The sequence below is a fragment of the Equus caballus genome, chromosome 14 (assembly GCF_041296265.1).
Source record: "Equus caballus isolate H_3958 breed thoroughbred chromosome 14, TB-T2T, whole genome shotgun sequence".
Taxonomy (NCBI): domain Eukaryota; kingdom Metazoa; phylum Chordata; class Mammalia; order Perissodactyla; family Equidae; genus Equus; species Equus caballus.
The window spans coordinates 40,718,921-40,739,888 of NC_091697.1; the positions used below are offsets into that span (position 1 = coordinate 40,718,921).

General features: G+C 44.1%; 1 protein-coding gene across 12 annotated transcripts in view; it reads right to left on the minus strand.

Annotated features, from left to right (window-relative positions):
- GRIA1 (glutamate ionotropic receptor AMPA type subunit 1) overlaps positions 1-14,270 on the minus strand; it is a 289,359-nt gene extending 275,089 nt beyond the window's left edge. For 5 of the 12 annotated variants that reach the window (XM_070233008.1, XM_014730561.3, XM_005599272.4 and 2 more), the window contains exons 1-2: positions 13,251-13,755; positions 10,129-10,266 (exon numbers count right to left, since the gene is read on the minus strand). In XM_070233008.1, the coding sequence (XP_070089109.1) occupies positions 10,129-10,266; positions 13,251-13,332 (220 nt within the window). In that variant the 5' untranslated portion in view covers positions 13,333-13,755. Of the gene's footprint in view, positions 1-10,128; positions 10,267-13,250 lie in introns of all 12 variants that reach the window. The other 7 variants (XM_001503619.6, XM_070233013.1, XM_070233010.1 and 4 more) reach the window with 5 other exon arrangements.
- Positions 14,271-20,968: the final 6,698 nt, after the last annotated feature.

Genomic DNA, 20,968 nt, shown 5'->3' on the forward strand with positions numbered 1-20,968 from the left:
CCCCTTGTCCCTATAAACAATGATTTCTTAAGCCAAAGACACTCTCTGGCCCACACATTTAGTCCAATCTTGTAGATTGAATCATAAGTGAAAAGAAATGCTCTCAGCTTTAGTGTTGCTGCATATTTGGACCCAGGGTAAATTTAGCCTCCTTAAGATTTCAATTTCCCTCATCCACAAAATAGATTCATTCATAGATAATGACCACCCTCATAGGAAAACACTAAAGATTAATTAGTCACTTTGTACTTATAGTGCGTTTATGTTAATAGATAAGAAGCCTAGTTAATTATATTCCCCTGCATTTGCCTACTAATTCTGATTTTTCAAAGCTTTTTCATATAGTAATAGTGTTTGCCTGTTCTAATAATCCTGAGAATCTGGTTTTATCACCCCATAGTATACATCTGGAAACTAAAGTGGACACAAAGGTTTCTCAAGGTCACACAGCAAGTCAATGTCAAAGCTGGCATTAAACAAATTATTTCAGTTCCCGTATACGCTAATTATTCTATTAAATCTCACTGGAAATTGCACTATTGGTCTATAATGCTCTTAAAATCAGAATAATATATATAAACAATTAAACTTTTATTGAGATCATCATAGCATTGTTTTCAGGAAAAAATAAATGATGTTCAATAAAAGGAGACAGATTAAATAAATTAGGATACAGATGTACAATGGGCTTTTAGGAAGACATTAAAAATGAATGTGTAATAAAGCAACATATGTGTTATACTGAGAAAAAAATCATGTTATAAGACAGTACTATAAATCTATTCTTAATTTGTAAATTGATACGTTCAGAAAAAAGATGGAAAGTTTATCTTTAGTACTGTAATTGCAAAAAATTTAGTTTGTTTGGTGTCTGTGTCCCCATTGCTTTCTACAATACACACATTACTTTTGTACACAAAATGAAAGCTATTCCCAAAAAATTCATTTCCATCCTAGAGATTTTGCATAGTGAACACACAGAAACAGGTTTAACCATTGGGTGTCAATTTCATTAGCCTTTGACTGCCTCGTTAACCCCAATTTTGTCTGTGTCCTCTGAGATCTGGACTTCCCATGACCTTGGGCTTTCCTGTGCTCTCTGGACAGTGAGCTGTGACACACCAAAGTCACAAGAGCAGTTGGGGGTGGACAGAGATTTCCAGGAACCTCATTGCACTACACACCTTGACTGCAGCTGGCACAGAGCAGCACAGGCCACTTGAAAAGTACAGAGGACTGTGTGACAAAAGCAGCAAACACTGACACCAGGGGAGGAGGGCTACTGCCACGGGCAGGGAAATTACAGGATCCACAGGGAAGCGACAGACACAGCCGTCAATGGATGAAGAAAGCCCTCAGATGAGTAGGGATGGAGCCAGAAACACACAAGCCACCACCACCTCTGAGAGCTCGGTTTCCTCATCTGTGAAAAGGGGAGAATTAAAGTACCTGCCTTGTAGTCTTTTATTGAGTGGAAAGTTCATTTACTCCTTCTCATAACAACCACTTATCGTTAATATAATTGTTATCTTCATTTGGAAGAAACTGAGGTTCAAAAAAAAAGCACTGACTTGTGCAAGCCATGCAAGGCATCAAAGTCACAACCTTGAGCCAGAAATCCTTTGTTTAGAAAATGGAGCTTTCTACCTTATTTAGGACCCTTCCTGACAATAGTCCGGAAGGAGCTGGAATGAGCTTTTGATTTGACTTACAACTGGTTTTCACTCCCATCACTTTCTAGCAACACAATTATGATAGCCTTCCACAGGAATTTACAACACAGCCTGCTGGAACTCTTAAAACTCATAATATCAAAGCATCACTCCGTAAACAGCAATAACTCAGACTTATTCTCATCATTGTCACTGATGTTATGTAGTATCCAGCTATGCATTCATTCATTCATTCAACTAGCACCAATGACACTATTGTGTGATGGAGACTGTGACGGGAAGCTAAAGAAAACGAGGCCACTGCCCCCAAGTTGGCTGGTTCAGTTGGACAGATAAGGCAAGGGGCCAGATGACTCAAGGCCAGGGCTAAGTGTGACAACTGCTATCGGGAAGGTACAAAGGGCCGAGGGGGCAGAGGAGAGTGTGAACATGGGGAAGCAAGGAAGGCTTACTGGAGAAGAAGATATAAGACCCAGAACAGACCAGAGGGACAGAATTTTGACAGAGGAACATGTGAGGAGCAGTTTGTAGGTGCAAGTGGAGGAAACAGCAGTGTGAATGTGAAGACCATTGAGTTGTCTGGTTTGACTGGAGACCAAGATTCATTGTGTGTGGCTTTCCCTATTGATGAAATAAGTGGGGACTCTAGATGCTTCCCTGCCTCCACACACATGCTCACCAGATTCCCAGGCCTTGTGCTGGACCAGCCTCCAATCTCCATGAATACACCCACCAGTACACCACAGAGCCACATGAGACAACTCATCCCTACACCCAGTCATCAGCTTCCCCTCCCCCCCACATCTGTCCCCATCCTTCTGCCCACCTGCCAAACTCCATCCCAAATTGGCAACGGGAGTAAAGGAACAAAGTCCATTGCTACAGAAGCAAAAAGTCTCCAGGGAACATGAAAGTGGCAAAGTGCTCTCAAGCCTCTGATTCCTGGTGAGAAAACAGAAATCTGAACATGGCACCTTTCCGCTGAACCCTTCAGTGGGTTTCCCACAGCTCTTGGGCCAAAGATCAAAATCCATAACAGGGTCCACCAGGCCTGGCCCTTGCCACCCTCTCCAGCCCCACACTCCCCCCACCTCTTTTCCCCACCACCAGGCCTCTGCTCTGCCAAGGAAGCTTCTAAAATACTCCTCCTGTTCCCAACACCACATCACCAAAAGCCTTCAGTTCTCAGCTCAAACACCTACTCATCCCTCTGCCCAGAGCTGGTTCCTTTGTAATGTGCTTCCATTGAGTCATGCCCCTTTCTTTCACGTCTTTATCACAACCTATAATGATACACGCATTTGTATGATTATTTGACTAATAGCTGCATCCCTCACTAGCTGGTAAGCTCCATGAGCACAGGGCTGCTTTCTGTCTTCGTTCACAATAAGCACTCCATAAATGCTTGTTGAATGTTGGATGAATGCACCTGAGGCCCGTGGTAGGCTTAACACCCCTGCATTTGTGTGCAAAATGTGCAACTTTGTAGGAGGGGACAGTTCAGAGCTTCCCTTAGATTCTCAATCTGTTTACTGAGCCTCCCTCCAACCAAAGGATGGTATAAGAGCATCTTCTCTTAATCGTTTATCCCTGGAGTTTTCCATACACTCTCATCATAGAAATACAGCCCTAGAAGGCTTCTTAGAGATCATATGAGCTTCATTTTATAAGTTAGCATCGGGGGAGGGGCTCCCTCAAAGTCACACATGAATGATTCGAAAAGATAGTCCAGCATTTGAACCCACGTTTTCAAATCCCAACCCAGTATACTTTCACTCCATCTCTCTGTGCGTATGTGTATGAGAGACAGAGAGAAAAATAAGCTCTCCATTATATCAGGGTTTTTTTCCGTGCATTCCTATTTCCTCCTGAGCCCCTTAAGGGAAGAATCAATGCCTAATGCATTTTATTTTCCTCAATTCCTAGTGTAATGCCTTGTAATGGCAAATGGATTTTATTTCTTGCATCAACTTCGACTCTGACTGATTTGTAGTAGCCGCATGGAATGCTGTGACAAGAGAGAATTTAAGGTCCTGTCTAGATTCAGTAGGAAAGAATTCTGTAATCAATGAATGCTGTCTGCAAGGGTATGGAAGGGGGAAGTAACAGTACCTATGCTCCAGAGAGGGCAATAATGAAAGTGCTTTGAATGAATGAGCAAATGAATGAATCTTAACAGTTTCCCAAATGTCCCATATGACTACTTTATCCTGAGCTTCTGAGAGGAGAATAGTAATCTCACCCATCTCAGCAGAAGTCTTCAAACTAATCAAAGGAAGCAATGCTCACAAATGCTTTCTGCATAAAAAAGCTTACAATCATCCATATTATAATAAGAACCAAGAGTTAACCGCAGACACATGTTGATGCCTGCGTGTCTCAAGGCGAGGGCATGGGTAAAGAGGGAGGAGCCACAATCAGATTGTAACATCAACCAGAGAAATGCAGACATCTGTCATTTAACCGAGAGTGCAGTGTTGATGCAGAAGACAAACTTCGAACTCTCCACCTCCGCCCAAAGAAACACATGCCGGACTGGTTGAGAGGAGGGAAGAGAGATATGGTGATTTTACCCACTCAAAATATCATCCTCTCACTTCACTACCAAAATCTGCTCCGGCCTTCAATGCCTGCTGCAGTTCCACCTCCCACAAGAAGTCTTCCTTAGCCACAGCCGTATACCTTCTATCTGGGAAGTCTTAGCTCTTAATCTTGAATCATAAACTTTACTGTGGCACTTCTTGTGTTGGGCTCTTTTCCTGATGTTTCACTTTTTTGTGTTCATATCATCATATATCTTGAAAGGGTAAATGCTCATCGTGTTTTGGAGTCCCCAAAGCTGGCTTCAAATACCAGCTTAGGCTCTTATTTGCTGCATAATATGGAGAAGTCATTTAATCTCTCTCAGTCTCAGTAGTATCACCTATAAAATGGGACAATAATCTTTCAAGATTTCTCTAAAACTTAAATAAGACAAAATATGTGAAGTATCTGGCATATAATAGGTCTTTAAAACAATCTTCGTTTACCCTACTACCAGCCCTCCATGCTTTTTATTACTATATACAGAGTAATTTTTTGAGAGCAGGAGTTACACATTTGTTATCTCCTCAACTGTTTGTTACAGAGTGAAGAATAGATATTATCAGAATGAAATAATGAAATGACAGATGCTGAAGGATGTAAATCAGGTGTAAGCAGATTGGCTTACTTACAGGCCTGGGCAAGCAACATGATTTTGTTACCCTGGCCACATGTACAATAGAGAGTGGCGAGGACTTTGGTAAATTTGAGAGTTGATGCCTTAAAGAGGGCAACACTTCTCAGCTCTAGACAATAGAAGCTGAGCAGGAACATGGGTCTAGAGTTGACTGATGTCTTAAGTTTTTTCAGAGCAGCCAGAAATCTGGATTTTTACGCCAAATTTGAAAAGCCCTGTGCAGGTGAAGCAAAACAAGTCTGAGGACTGTTAGTTTGGAACTCTGAAAATGATGAGGGATGCTCAGGCAAGAGCTAAAAAGCCATCCATCTAATGCCCATGCCTAAATTCCTGTTAGAATGCCCTTAGGCTTCCTAAGTAGGGCCACAACAGAGGGAGATCCCCTGTAATTAGGCACACTACCCTCTAACTGATTGTCAGGTAGGCTGTCAGCATCTTAATGCTGTGTGATTACCTGACTCCTGGAGACATCTGTTCACTTGTGTTGGGGGATAGCCCTATGCCCTGTGTTCTCAGCCACAGCAAGCAATAGATACACATGGTCTTTCTGGATAGCAGTTCACATCCTTGTGGTAGAGCCGACCTATAAACATCCAACCCAGGCAACACTGCAGGATAAAGCAAATGGGGCTTGATAATTCAACACTTCCAGGAGCTGAGCGGGTAAAGAAAATGAGAGCAGTGGGCTGCTTGGCAAGGAGGCCATCTAGATGTGGCGCTCCCTGCTCCATCCTAGCAAATCGTAGCTACATAGATCCAGGGTCCAGTGTTGCCAGATCTTTTAAAATTTCAAAGAGAGCTAAGATATCCAAATTTTGATGCTAAATTTCATGATTTTTAAACACTGTACTGAAACTGGCCGTGGACAGCCATCTGGTGACCCCTTCCGCAATATTTGAAAAACGGCAGAGCCAGCCCTGGTGGCCTAGTGGTTAAAGTTCGGTGCTCACTGCTTTGGCAGCCTGGGTTCGCTTCTCAGTCACTGAACCATACCACCCGTCTGCCAGTTACCATGCTATGGCAGCGGCTCCCATAGAAGAACTAGAACAACTTACAACCAGGACACACTATGTACTGGGGTTTTGGGGAGGAAGAAAACAAAAGAGGAAGATTGACAACAGATGTGAGCTCAGGGAGACTCTTTCCCTGAAAACAAAAATGGCAAATGAGAAGCCCAGTATGGAGTGCCCTGGGAGATCAGAACAGGGGAAGAACTAGGGAGAGTGTCCTCTTTACCTTTGCATGTGCCATTCCCTCTATGAAACACACCGCCTCATCCCTTTCCAGCCCCCTCACCCGGTCCTCCTGGAAAGCTTCTATTTCTCGTTAAGACTCAGTTCAACCACCACCCTCTGAGAGGCCAGCCCCACCCCTCAAGACACCTCTAACCCTCCCTACAAATCGCTGCTATAACACTTACAACATTACAATTTAATTTTCTCTTTATAGGACAGTCGGCCTCACTAGGGATAAAGTCCTCCAGGTCAGGGAACGTGTCTTACTTTTGTCTGCATTTCTAGTGCTTAACACCATGCCTGGGCTTGGTTAAGGGCTCAAAGACGCTTGCTAAGGGAATGGAAGACTTTTAGATTAAAGAGTTTCTCGAGTGTGATCCCCATACTAACCACTATGGAACCCCCCGGGTCCAGCTCTTGAATATTCTGATTCAGGAAGTTTAGAGTCTGCCCTGAGTCATGCTTTAAACAAGCTCCCTGCGTGAATATTTTTGTGCGCTGAAATTTGAGGACCTCTGGGCTAAACTGTAACCCTCATGAGGAATGAGGCTTGTCTTCTTCGTTGGCCATTACGTTCCTAGCACCTGGCACAGTGCTTGGCACAAAGGAGGCATTCGGCATGTATTTGCTGAATGGATGGATGGATAAGTGAATGAAAAGGTAGGAATTAAATTGCAACAATGCTCCTCAGACCTTTAATAGAAATCCCAATCAGTATTTCATCTCTCCCTTTATTTATATTTATCACAAAGGCACCAAGATAAGATGAATAGCTAGTCAGTAACCACCATTTCTATGGACATTCTCCTCAACTCCTGCCTCAACTCATGGCCGTGTAGGCTTGGAAGAGTGCTCAGAGGAGACTGAGTTGCTGATTCAATGACTTTATCTTTTAATGATGGACGGGAAAGCAAGAAAGATTGATTGCAAAGAAGACACCAAACTCCCATCTTTGCCAGAGGTATTAGCAGTACTCCTCTGCCATCTGCCTTGTATCTCCTACTCTGGAAACACCACTCTTCCCTTTTAATCCCCTGTTGGGAACATATCTAGCAGGAATAGCTCCTCTCTCTTCCCTTCTCCACCCTCTGGTGGAAGGATAATGAATAGCAAAATGCACAGGATAGCAAAATTACGAAATAGCAAAAATTATGAAAAAACAAAGATTTGGTTATTTTCTGGAAGTAAGACTGGGGCAGTTAATTTAAGGTAACTACTAGCCCAGATTTCAGAAAAACACATAAAATTAAATCTGACTAAAAAGTTTTTCTTGGTTTTCCATAAATGATTAATTAACGCATCCTGCATAAAACCTCTCTGCTCCCTTAGACAATTTTTACTCAGTTGAAACTGGGACAGATGCATTTTCCCCACACCAATGGACCACAGCGAACATAGCTCCCAAAAGTTCCTAGCCTCCTATGAAAGTTAACAGAAAATCCTCCAGGCAGGCTGGGAATTACAATGCCAACGTTACTACCCAAATTGCGCAGTACCCTCACTGATCTTGGAGTTAAAGAGAAGAAACTAAAGGTCTAAGTACAAGATAACACTATTGCTTCTCAGGCAAATCCCCAGAGCAGTGTCTGGACTGTAAGCTACTTGAGAGCAAGGGCCTTTTATCATCTCTGTTTTTCCAATGTCCATCTCAGTTACCAGCATTGAAGAAACATTTAAAATTCATAGAAACCTGTACCCTGGTATATGGCAGGAATCAAGTTCCAGAACTGAAATCTGTTCACTCCAGGTTCACTAACCACAAAGGATAACGTTGCCTATATCATATTTCAATCTCCACAATAAATGGCCAACAACCCTATTAGAGATCGAGTCTTACATGTTTAAGATAACGGTACAGAAGCACCACCTTTTGCTTTAGAACATTTCCTCCTATTTTGGTCTCTTATTATCTTGTCCTGCCAGTCAACATCTCGACACTAGGAGAGCAGTTAACATCTCTTTCCACCAAGCTCTGCTGTAGACAGTTCTCAGCAGTATGAATGAATACACATGCCAGCCATTTATTCTTCTTGATTCCCTAAGCAAGTAATCCTTCTTGAGTAATGGACTCCTTTGAGAGTATGACAAAAGCTATAGAGTATGACAAAAGCTACGGAGCCTCTCCCAGGGAAATAAATTAGCATATGCATGCAAAAGATTATCCATAATCTCAGGTAGTTTTAGATATGTTGATGCGCACAACCAAATGCTCCCCTCAAAGGCCCTTTCCAAAGCCATAGCAAAAGGAATGGGAGGTTATCTGAAACCCAAACACCTACCAGTATTATTCTAGCTTTTCAGGGAGATGATTTCACAGAACTACGATTCAACAATTAAATTTCAGCTCTTTTTTAAGGGTAATGAGTAACACAGTAGACAAAATTTTCAACCTTAGCATGACCAGAATGCAGAATTGCTATTTTACTTATTCAATGGGTCACTTTTGTGCAAAATCACAGCTACAATTTGAAGCGCTGTACAAGGTTTTCGCCTTAGGTGCTTTATCAGGCCACTGCCTTACAAGACTTTGAAAACTCCTTTTTGTGTCTTGGGTAATCTCAGTATAATTGATCAGATTACGCTAAGGATCAGTGTATCTATCACAGTGCCAGGAACATGGACATTAGGGTCACAAGACCACCATTTACTTCTTAGGTGATCCTGGGAAAGTTATATAACTTGTTGCAGTCTCAGTTTCCTCGTCTCTAAAAAGAAGATAACACAGTGCTCTGCAGGTCACCTGTGAGGATTAATGAGCTAACACATAAAAAGCAATGAGTGCATTACATGGGCCATAGTAGATACTCAATAAACGATAATGAGCATTACTATAATTGTCTATAAAATACTTATCATAGTTCTTGACACACAGTAAAGTACTCAGTAAATGCAATCTGGTATAATTATAATTCTTGGCATTCATATCAACTTATCTTACAAGTGGTCTTAGGAAGAGGGAGAAGTCTGAATTCTCACTATGAGTCTCCAAAGCACATTCAGTTCAATTCATTGAGAACCCACCATGAGGGAACATGGGAAAGAGAGGAAGGAACATGGTCTCTGCCTTCAACTGTCCATAGCTCAGCAGAAGTCACCAAGTCCACAGTGGCACACAAAGCCGATGGTGCTAATTGAATCCGGTTTTGAGTCTCAAGTTCGTCTTGCCCATTCAGCTCTTACTTCCATGCCATAAATTCCTACTTGAGCTTAATCCCCGGAGGGAAAATGTCTCTAGTGATTAATTTTTATGCTTTCATCTGTCATAAAATCCCAGTCATGCAACCGCACGGGTTTCCTTTTCAGTCCTAGTCATGAGAAAAACTCAGAATCATGTTTGTTGCCCATATTTGATAACTCATTCATTTCAGACATCAGAGATTTATCTCTCCCTTCTCCTTCTTGAGGTCACTTCTGTTCTGTTTTATGCTCAAAGGCCATCCTACAAACCGTGTCTTAAGTGGTCAGTGACGTCAAGGCGTTTTGGAAATAATCAAGGCACAATTTTAAAATAATTATTGGTCATTTCCCAAAGTGGGAAGCCAGATATATAACTTCTCACAGATCCTTTTTTACCAAGCTACAGGGACATTTTCTCCTTTTAACTTGTGCACAGGAAAGGTGTAAGCATTAAACCACATTCTCCAAGTTAGAACCTTTAATCCTACGTCTCTCAGAAGTCTCCTACGTGTGAAACTCTCTCAAGTGAACGAGAAAACCTCGGCGAGGTAGGGGTGATGCAGTCAACCCAAGTACCCATCATGCTGGCATTTAAAGTTAGCTGACAGCGAAAAAGCAAATTCATTTTCTGAAGCATTGCAGGATCTAAAATACCAACTGATGGAATCACTCAAAAGGCTCTGGAATTTTTTCTTGAAGGGCTTTCTCTTATGAAGACAAATGACAACTCAAGTCATTTTTGCAACGCCACCACCTACTCACAGGTCCTCCTTTCATTGGTCGATCACAGGAAAAAATCTCAGAAATAGAAGCAATTACTTACATCTATAGGTCATCTCAAAGCTGTCGCTGATGTTCACAATATCAATCTGGGGGAGCAGCTTTGGGGGCTCTGTGAGTTGCGACAAAGCAAATCTAAAAGCGGCATGTTCCTGTGACTGCTGGTTTGGAAATAATCCCCCTAGGAGGAAAGAAAATGCAACATGGTATCTGGGCTAGAGACAGGTTTAATTCCTCAGCAGCCCACCCCAGATGGGCCCTTGTCTTCTCCCCGTGCAAACTCACTAGTTGTAGCCTTTAGTAACGGGATGATAGTTCAAACAGACTCAACTGGACACTGAGGTTTAAACTTCTACAGATAAGCTTTTACGTGACAAGGGCCTCTAACATCTATGACTCTGCCCAAACTTTTGACTGTTTGCCCCCAACTCAGCTCAGGTCAGAGGAAACAGGAGCATGGTGGCATTTCTCTTCCTCCTCCCTTAGGCAAACCACCCGGGGGGCCTCTGCTCTTGTATGCACATAAGCTCTTATTGTGTCTCATTTTTCTCCTGTCGGCCCATTTCTCACCATAGGGCCTTACAGGAAGTAGCGAATAAATGTTGTAGAGTGAAATCACCTCTGGGACCCTGTGGGCTTCTCCAGTGCTACAACCGTTTGCTTTGACACCTCTGGTCTTTGACCTGTCAAGATCTGCATGCAGTTTAACTATGCTACCACATCTAAGGTTTATTATTCATTTCCTCCGAAAACTCTTGATTTTCTGCAAAGTGTTTTGCTGCTTCTTTTGCCACTCATAATCTCAGCTACCTAGGAACGACTGGTTATATAAGGGATTGCCATTGTGTGTGTTTCCATGGGAGAACCTTGGCTTCAAAGATGTAGGGGCTTAAGACTGTCAAGTGGATACAAACATTCTACTCTAGTAAAAAGCACAACAAAGGTGCCTATCGGGGCTTCTGTTCCAAGAAACTAGAGTATACGTCTCACCCTTGTATTTCCTGTGGACACGTAGATGAATTAAAATACACGTCTGTGAATTAAAATCAGCTTTTTCCAGAGACTGAACTATAATGAATGTTTACACAGAAGTTTATCTTGGATCCAACAGGAGTCACAGTTCCGATGTAATACACTTCTAACTTCTTCTACAGTGGGGCCGTGTTTGTTTTGTACAACCAATAAAGGGATTGTAAGGCTTTTGTGAGAGATCGTACAAGTAGAATCAAGTACTACCTGATGGCGGTGATATTTTCAGCATCTGTTCTACAATTTAATGTTTCCACCTTTTCTTTGAAAACAAAAACAATGATTTTATCAGTTGAACAAGCAAGTTGGGGCTGAATAGGATGAAAAATCTGCAGAGATACATGAGCAAACATATACACAGACACAAAACACCCCCATGCATTTATAACCAAGGTGATGCACACAAATACACTTGGAAAAAGCAAATCCACATATCTCAAGACAAGCATTTCCAATCAGCAAAGTATGGGCAACATGTAGGTCCCGACATAAACGATGCTGGACATAAGAGCAGGTGATTCGCACATGTGCATATGCCTCCATTTTAAAGAGTAAAAACCAAAAACTCCTTCTTGGTTCTGATACTCCCCCATCCCCCCTAGTTGACCACACCCCAAACACTTCCCAGTCCTTTCACCCTGCAGTGAATGAAAGGGGGGATGGGGGGAGGTAGGCGGCTACAGGCTGGGCTGCAAGGGAAGTGTCTCCCAGGCAGGAAGTTTTGTTTTGTGTGTAAAAGGCACTAACACACATACACAGGCACGCTTCAGGATGTAGCTTAACAGGTGTCAGGAAACAAAGCAAGTTACTCCATGGCTGTCCCAACCTCCCGCGGAGCCAGCCTGCTAGAGAGGCCAGAAGAGACTGATACTGCAGCACATGTGTGTCCAACCAAATGCCACCTGCACCGCCTCCCCCCAGAAACACACACTCACATGAAGTACACGGACAACCAGTAATAGGAACTTTCCCTGATGGAGCGATGTCCTCATCAGGGGAGAGAAAACAGAACCAAACCAACCAAGATGCCTCCAAGCAAAGCAGCTGGCTTGATTCCGGGACACAAATAGCACTAAGATGCCAGTCACACTGAATTCCCTGAGCCCTTGTGGACACGCGCTGTTATTGGTGTTATTGTTCCAGTTTGTTTTGCTTTCACCCATTATTATGAGGAGGAGCAATGTCCGTCAGCTGCCTCGTAAATACAGAGAGGATGGGGGTCCTTTTAGAAGCATGACAGCTGGGAAGGGGAAATCGGGAACAAAAAGGCATGCAGCATGTTGAAACCTGCCTCCAAGTTGAGAGGATGGAGCCCGGTGATAGGGAAAGCTAAGAGGAGGGGAGAGGAACATATGTATGTGTGTGTTTGTGTGTGTGTAGAAGGTGGGCAGTGTCTGTGCACGGAAAATCTAAGAGGAGGGGACGATTGAAGGAATAGAGAAAAGGCAGGCTAGAAAGTTCCAGGACTGGGGGTGTGGGGACCACCAGCCCAGCATGGCAGACAGCAGCGGGAAGGCAGCTAGAGGAGCCCAGAGCAGGAGAGAGAGCTCCCTTGACTTAGAGTAGGGGGCCTTTTGGCATTATTTCAGTGGCTGCAATAAACCCAGCACCCTTCACTCCTTCTTTTAGAGGGTCTCTTTCCTCTGCCCCAGCTAAGAAATCACCCCTCTCTCAATGAAATATATATGTGCATATTTAATACACAATCACACGCATAAATACACACACCACGCATATGTATATCGATAAACGGAATCAGGCACCATGGACCACGCAACAGAGTTAACTCCTTAAACACCCACCACCTCTTTTCTTGCTACAGCCTGATTTTTTTCCTCCAAAGCAGTGATTCCCCCATTTCACATGCTCATGCCTAGAGTGTGAGTGGTGTGTGAGGACCTGTGTTTGTATGTGTATGTGTGTGTGTGTGCACACTTCCCTTCTGCCCCTCATCCGATCAAGAGAAGCCCCCTCCCTGTGCTGGCGGCCAAGTCTTCCTCCCATCACAGCTGTCAATAGATAGCCAAGCACAACAGCCCACAGTGGGGGCAGGGGGACACAGGACCCCCCCCCCCAACCCAAATAAAACCTGGCCAGATCCAGAAAGTCCCTCCCCAGGCTGTCCCTCTCACTCACCGATCTGGATATTGTTGGGAAAATTGGCACCTACTACCGCGCCTAGGAAACCGGTGCAGAAGAAGGCAAAAATGTGCTGCATATTCCTTTTTGCATTGGCGAAAAAGAAGCCCAGGTCCAATCATAGATTTGATGTTTTCCCCCCTTCCCTTTATTCCTCTCTCTTTGCTGCCTGTTCTTTTCCTCCTGCAGTTCCTTCCTTCCTCGCTTGCTTCCTTCCTTCCTTCTGCGAGGTTTGTCTGTTTCCCTTGGAATCCGAGCACTTAAACTGCAGCGTTAACACCAACTGACAGCCAGATTAACTGAGCACGGAAGAGAGAAGCCCGTCCTCATGCTAGCTGGAGCGCTCGCTCCCCCTCTCCCTCTCCTCTCCTCTCCTCTCCTCTCGCAGCCTGCCTCTCTCTCCCTCCCTTGCTCTCTCTCGCTCTCCCCCTCACACTCACACAGGCAGCAAGCTCTATGCTAATATCCATGGAGCCAGCTCAGAGTTCCACAGCTGACCTCCTCTCGCGCTCAGCCCCTGCCTCCCCATCCTCACCTTATGCTCCTTTCTGTGTGTGCCCATGGATGGGTGGGTGGGTGCGTGAGGGGGTGTGATACAGGGAGCTCCGTCCTGAAAGGGACAACCCCGCAGTCCCCTTCATCTTCCCCCGCCTTCCTCAGCTCTCTCTGCCCCCCTTGCCCAGCCCCCAGCCAGGCAGATGCTACTGGGAATGTGGGTTCAGCTGTAAGTCAGTAGGTGGCAGGGGGTCCCCATAATAGTCCTCCATCCACCCACTGCTTGATCTAGGTCACTTTTTCTAGGAGCGCACGGGCTGTGCTGGATACATCTCCTGCACTCCACTGGCCCAATTATTCCTACAACTAATTCCTGAGGGAAGACCCTAGAAATCCCTCCTAGGAGCTTTAAAGTGAAAAAAAGTCCCACCGCCCTTAATGGGAAGAATGACAGAAAGACAAACCAAAGGATCTGGAATGATTGGCAGGTGCCTTGACTTGGACCTTTGGCTGTCCCTGTCTGCCTTTATAAGCAGAATTGGTGGTCTCTTAAATCCTAGGCATTTAAAATGGGCCCCTTCCCCCTTTCCCTGCATGCCACAGGAGTCTATAGCATCAGAACCGTGTGGGTGTACAATAAAGGCTAAGGATACTTACACAGAGCAATTACATGACTCATTTTGCAGGGATTCTAGTGAGAGGATTTAGGCTTCTTCCAGTTATCTCCGGCCGCTGATCACGTCTGGTGTAAACTGGAACTCCACAGACCCTCCTGGACAGGGGCTTCTGCTGAAAGAACCTGTAGAGAGAACAGCTGTGTTTGGGGAAATAGCGTGGGTTGCAAAGTAGCAGTCACTAACAGTCAGAGAGCACTTTACAGTTTCTGAAGCAACTTCACAGCATTATCTCGTTCTCTCCTCACACCAGCCCTGTAAAGTGGCCAAGACCCTTATTTTACAGATGTAAACAACTGAGGCCCCGGGGTTTCAATCATAAAGACATAGACCTACTCAGATGGAGTCTGGACCTTCAGGAACACCTTACGAACTTGAATGCTCTGGGCATTACCAGTTGACTCACGTGCCTGGACAGAACTCCCACCCAAAAGATGATAATTCAGGAAAAGGAAATCCACCTTTGCTCAGTTAGAATGAGGGAGAATAGATTTTGCTTTGCTACTTGACTAGGCCATTTTACCCCCAAACGCCTCACTTCTCTCACAAAGATTGCATAATCACACACACTCATAGGACAGCTATGAGGGCTGGATTTGTAGGAAATATCTGACTGTGTTCCATGGAGGCCCTCAGCTAGGAGCAACCTAGAGGGCAGATGCTTCATGATTTGCTATGCACTTTCACATATAGTAATTAACTCACATGATTTTTAAAGCTAATGTTTATTCATTTACCATGTGCCGGGTACCATGCTGAGCAATGCGCACACATCATTTACTCATGCAAAAACGCCTGTGGGGTAATCTAATCCCCATTTTATAGATAAAGAAACTGAGGCCTAATAATGTACCCAAGTTCCACGGCTAACAGGGAAGAGATTGGGGATTTGAAAGCAGGAAACTCTACCATCAGGCCCAAGCTCTGAACCCTTAGGCTCCAACAGCAGGAAGCACTGGGCAGGGACATTCTAGAGGGAGTGTGAGTATCCGCTTGGGAAGGTAGGAGAACAGATCAGGGAAGATCACCTCCAAGGTTCCTGCCAACATTTAGAGTCCATGATGCAATGATTCCATCTTATAATTTCATTTCTGCGTTTGCATTTTTGTCTCTTACTATTTTGAATGGTACCTGGGGATCTTTTAAGTTCTCTGAGCTTTGTGCCTGGTAATAAGAATAATTAGGCTGTCACTGAAAGCTTCACACTTTTCTGTCACCTTTAAGAGGAAGATCTCAAAACCCTTTACAAGGATTAATGAGGAAAACCTCAATGCCCACCTCTAATAAGTAAGACTTGTTTTGCTTATTTTGGGGGAAGGGGGCTTGAAGGCGTCAAACCCATGCATTTTCTACCATCATTATAAATCATATAATCAGATGGATTTTCCTAAAATACAGCTTTAATTATGTCACTGCCCTGCTCAAATATGGTCAACGGCTCCCCTTGGCCTATTAAATACATAGTTGTTCAATCATTAAACAATCATGGAGCTTACATTTTTCAAACTTGGGCATCTAGGTCAAGTTACATCTAGGTTCAACCGTTTATCCCATTTCTCTTCAAAAGTCTCTTCAGTTCAAATATTGGTAGAGAACCTAGTCTGTATCCAACAGGGAGTCAGCTGCTGGGGGATCTGGAAAGGAATCAGGCACCATCTCCTCTATACAAGCGAATGTAGTAGAAGAGGAAGGCAGATGAAGCCAGCCAACTGTTAGGCGAAGCAGACCGTGTCATGCGCTCTGATAGAGATATGCACACCACTGGGGGAGCAAAGTAGGAAACAACCAACGCGTCTGTCTGCGGGGAGCCAGCAAAGCTTCCAAAGAGCTGAGCCATGAAGGAGGAAATTACAGGCAGAAAGTGAGGGCTGAGGGAAGACATGCAAAGCAAGAGGGTGCAAGGGCTCGTGGCAGGAGAGGACACTAGTGGCTCCAGACGCCTGGAGCCTGTGGTATAGACTGGGAAGAGAGGGTAGGGGAACAGGAAAACCTAGAAGAGGCAGGGTCAGGAGTAGGAAGCCCCCACAACAATGACTTGTCTGGTCCAAAATGTCAATGGTGCTGAGACTGAAACGCTTTTCTTCAGGGGACATAGCAACTGGCACACCAGGGACTAGACATCAGCACCCCTATTGTAGCCTCCCTTTCCATTCTATTACATTGAAGAAAGGTTAGATTCATCTTCTTTCAAGACTTTTCACACTTTAAAATGGGATGCCTGACAATGGGTGTTCCTTTAAGTCCAAACGGATGAGTGTCTAATGGAGAGACTCCAGGCAGTTGACAGGCCAGAGGCAAAGTCCTCCTAATGCTGCTCCAATTGTGCCCCAGAGACGGCAGGGCATCTACTCTGAAGATCGATCACGACCCATCCTGGTTCGTATATTTAGCGTACTTTAAGTTCCATTACCATGTAGCCAAAATGGCCTGAGATTTATTTATTAGTCTTTGGTTTTACACCACAAATCAAGGAGAATGGTATTGGATAGGGATTTCAAATGCAAATGCTTCCTTGGGCCAAGCAGGGAAATGAATGCAGTGAGCCGGGCTGGGGAGAGGGCAGTGAGGACAAAGAGAGCTAGAGGGTATACACCCTGTCACAAAGTGGTTGCGAGCCCTCGATGGCAGCTGATTGTTGTCATAAGGAAATGTAGGCCCCATGTGGCCAGATCTTCTAGTTTTTTTCAAAAAAAAGCAGAAATATGGATTTTGTGTTTTTTAAAATATTAAGTGTACCTTCTCTGCAAGGGCCAAGAAAAACATAGCAGAGAGGAGCGTCTCTGGGCTTGATCTGGCCCCCAGGCCAGATAGCTCCAGTTCTGGTTCAGTGGAAGGCAAGAGACAGGGTCCAACCACCCATCCCAACATCAATTTGAGGGACAAGTCCATTTCATCTCAGGGCCTCTGTTTCCTCATCTGTAAAATGATGAGACTAGATTAGGTGATGGCTGTAGACTATTCTGGCTCTGACATGCTGTACAGTCCATGCTGTAGGACCTCAGAGACCTGGGTGAGGAAGAAAGAGGACAAGGGATCAGATCTGGGAAGACCTGTGCTCCCCGCTTCCTCACCCACGGCAGTGGCATTAGCTGGTTCCTTTCCTTCCCTGGGCTCCCATCTCCCTCTGGAAAATGTGGGGCCTGTACCAAGGTCTCTTCTGGTTTGAACATTTTAGGCTTCCAGTGTGAAACAATTGGGGAGGAACGGGGAGCCATCAAAGTTGTGATCTGACAAGAGATGGCTGACAGCTAACAAATTGGCAAAAACGCAATCAGAGAGAGGGTGCCTTGGTGGCTTTAGAAAGGCCCCATTTTAAAGGATGTAAAAAATAATAATAATAATGATAATATTTTTCATCTTTTTAGCACGATTCCTACAGAAGGTTCCCAAAATACTCCACAGACTGTGTGTGGTGAGAACACCACCCCAAAGAATGTAATTACCCACCCTGGAGTTCTGCCAGGTTTAACAGCATTTTCTGTCTTTTTCTTTCCTTCTTTCAGTCTTCCCTCCTCTTCTCACACAAATGACAGCATTTTCATAAGCCCTCAGCATTACTAGGTAATTAGGGAGCACTGTAAGTTCTGGAAAACACCCTGGGGCAGGATCAATGCCTGAAAAAAAAAGGTCTATTCCAGGGGAAGCTCCTACGCAGCCCCATCATTACTGGAAGAAATTGGAGGCACTGAATATTCCTCCAAACCAGGGGTGCCTTCAGAAAGGCCGCCTGGGCAATGCTCACAAGAGTGGGTGTCCACAGCGCAGCACTTTCCACGACTCTCCCTAGAGGCCCTGCAGATCAACCAGCCCTGCTCTACAGACAAGGGAGCCAGACTCAGCGCCATCCCCACCCAGTGTGTGAGATTTGCGAGGAACCATGTAACCCTCTTGCCTGAGCTTCTTATCTGTGAAGTGGGGATAATGAGAGGGCCTACTTAAGTGGGGCTGGCATGGAGGTTAATGATATGCTCTATGTGAAGGGCCTGACAAGGCTTCAAGTGCACAGTGAGGACTCTGCTGGCCATCGTTGTACGGAGGTGTGGAATGTCATTCTTCTTGCCTTGTGGTTGGAGTCCAGATTCACCCTGGCATTGGAGGCCTTCCATGTGGTTCCAATCCTCTTCTGAAATCTCCTGTAGTTCAGTTTGCCAATCGTCTGTTAAGCCCACACTCTCAAAACATTTGTCCATCAGGAATATACACACTCGTGATTCTATCGCCCCCCAACCTGCTCCTCCCCTCATTCCTCCCATCTTCCTAAATGACACCTTCATTAACCCAGACATCAAGCTGAGGACTCCACATCCAACCATCAGCAAATTCTATGAACCGTACTTTGAAAATACAGCCAGAATCCCACTGCTTCTCACCACCTCTCCACTCCAGGTCATTCATTCCACCTTCGTCTCTCATCTGCCCCATGGCAATCTTTACCAACTCTGTATTCCCACCCCCTCTCTGCCTCCCCCACCCTCAAACACCAGGGCAACGTGATTTGTTCTCTGTACAGCAGCCAGAGTGAAACTTAAAGGTGAAAGTCAGATTTTGTCGCTCCCCAGCTCTAGAATATCCAGGAACTTCACATCATCCTTACAAAAAAATCTAAAACCTGGCCCCTGGCTGCCTCCTTAGGCCCATTTCCTGTGCACCTCTTCACTTGTTCTCACTACTCCGGTCACATCAGCCTTCCTGCTGTTCTTTGGATATGCTAAACCCCAGCTTGTCTCAGGACCTTTGTACTTGCTCTTCTTCTTTTTTTTTTTCCCCAAGTAATTTTATTGGGATTATAATGGTTTATAACATCGTGTAATTTCGGTGGTACATTATTGTTTACCAGTTCCTGAATACACTTCATGGTGCTCACCCCTAGTAGTCCAGTTTTTACTCATCACCATACATATTCGCCCCTTTATCCCTTTCGTCCCCCCCACCCCCACCCCCGTCCCCTCTGGTAACCACTAATCTGTTCTCTTTATCCATGTATTTGTTGTCTTCCACATATGAATGAAATCGTACAGTAGCTGTCTTTCTCTGTCTGACTTATTTTACTTAACATTATACCCTCAAGGTCCATCCATGTTGTGGCAAATGGGATGACTTTGTCTTTTTTTTCTGGCTGAGCAGTATTCCATTGCACATATATACCACATTTTCTTTATCCATCCTTCTGTAGATGGGTACTTGGTTTGCTTCCACATCTCGACTATTGTGAATAATAATGCTGCAATGAACATAGGGGTGCCTAAATCTCTTTGGATCATTGATTTCCAGTTCTTTGGATAAATACCCAGTAGTTGGATAGCTGGATTGTATGGTATTTCTATTTTTAATTTTTTGAGATATCTCCGTACTGTTTTCCATAGTGACTGCATCAGTTTTCATTCCCACAGCAGTCTATGAATGTTCCCCTTTCTCGACACCTTCTCCAACATTTGCTGTTTTTTGTCTTAGTAATTATAGCCATTCTGACTGGTGTAAGGTGGAATCTCATTGTAGTTTTGATTTGCATTTCCCTAATAATTAGTGATGTTGAGCATCGTTTCATGTGTATGTCTTCCTCGGAAAAATGTCTGTTCATATCCTCTGCTCATTTTTTAATCAGGTTTTTTGTTGTTGTTGTTGTTGAGTTGGGTGAGATCAACCCCTTGTCTGATAAATGATTTGCAAATATTTTCTCCCATTTGGTGGATTGCCTTTCCTTTTTGTTCATGGTTTCCTTTGCTTTGCAGAAGATTTTTAGTCTGATGTAGTCCCATTTGTTAACTTTTTCTTTTGTTTTCCTTACCCGAGTAGACATGGTATCTGAAAAGATGTGACTAAGACCATTGTCAAAGAGTGTACACTGAAAACGTTAAGACATTATTGCAAGAAATTGAAGAAGACATAAAGAAGTGGAAAGATATTGCATTTTCATGGGTCAGAAGAATAAACATAGTTAAAATGTCCATACTACCTAAAGCATTGACAGATTCAATGCAGTCCCAATCAAAATCCCAATGACATTCTTCACAGAAATAGAACAAAGAACCCAAAAATTTATATGGAACAACACAAGACCCCAAATAGCCAAAGCGATTCTGAGAAAAAAAGGACAAAGCTGGAGGCATCATAATCCCTGACTTCAAAACATACTACAAAGCTATAGTAATCAAAATAGCATGGTACTGGCTCAAAAACAGACAAACAGATCAATAGATCAGAATTTAAAGCCCAGAAATAAAACCACACATCTATGGACAGTTAATCTTTAACAAAGGAGCCAAGAACATACAATGGAGAAAGGAAAGTCCCTTCAATAAATGGTGTTGGGAAAACTGGACAGCCACAGGCAAAAGAATGAAAGTAGACCATTATCTTGCACCATACACAAAAATGGATTAAAGATTTGAAGGTAAGATCTGAAACCGTATAACTCCTAGAAGAAATTATAGGCAGTACACTCTTTGTACTTACTCTTCTTAATGCCTGGAAAGCTCCTCCTTCAGAAATCCACAATGCTTCCTCTCTCACTTCATTCAGGCTTCTGTCCAAAAGTCTCCTATTACT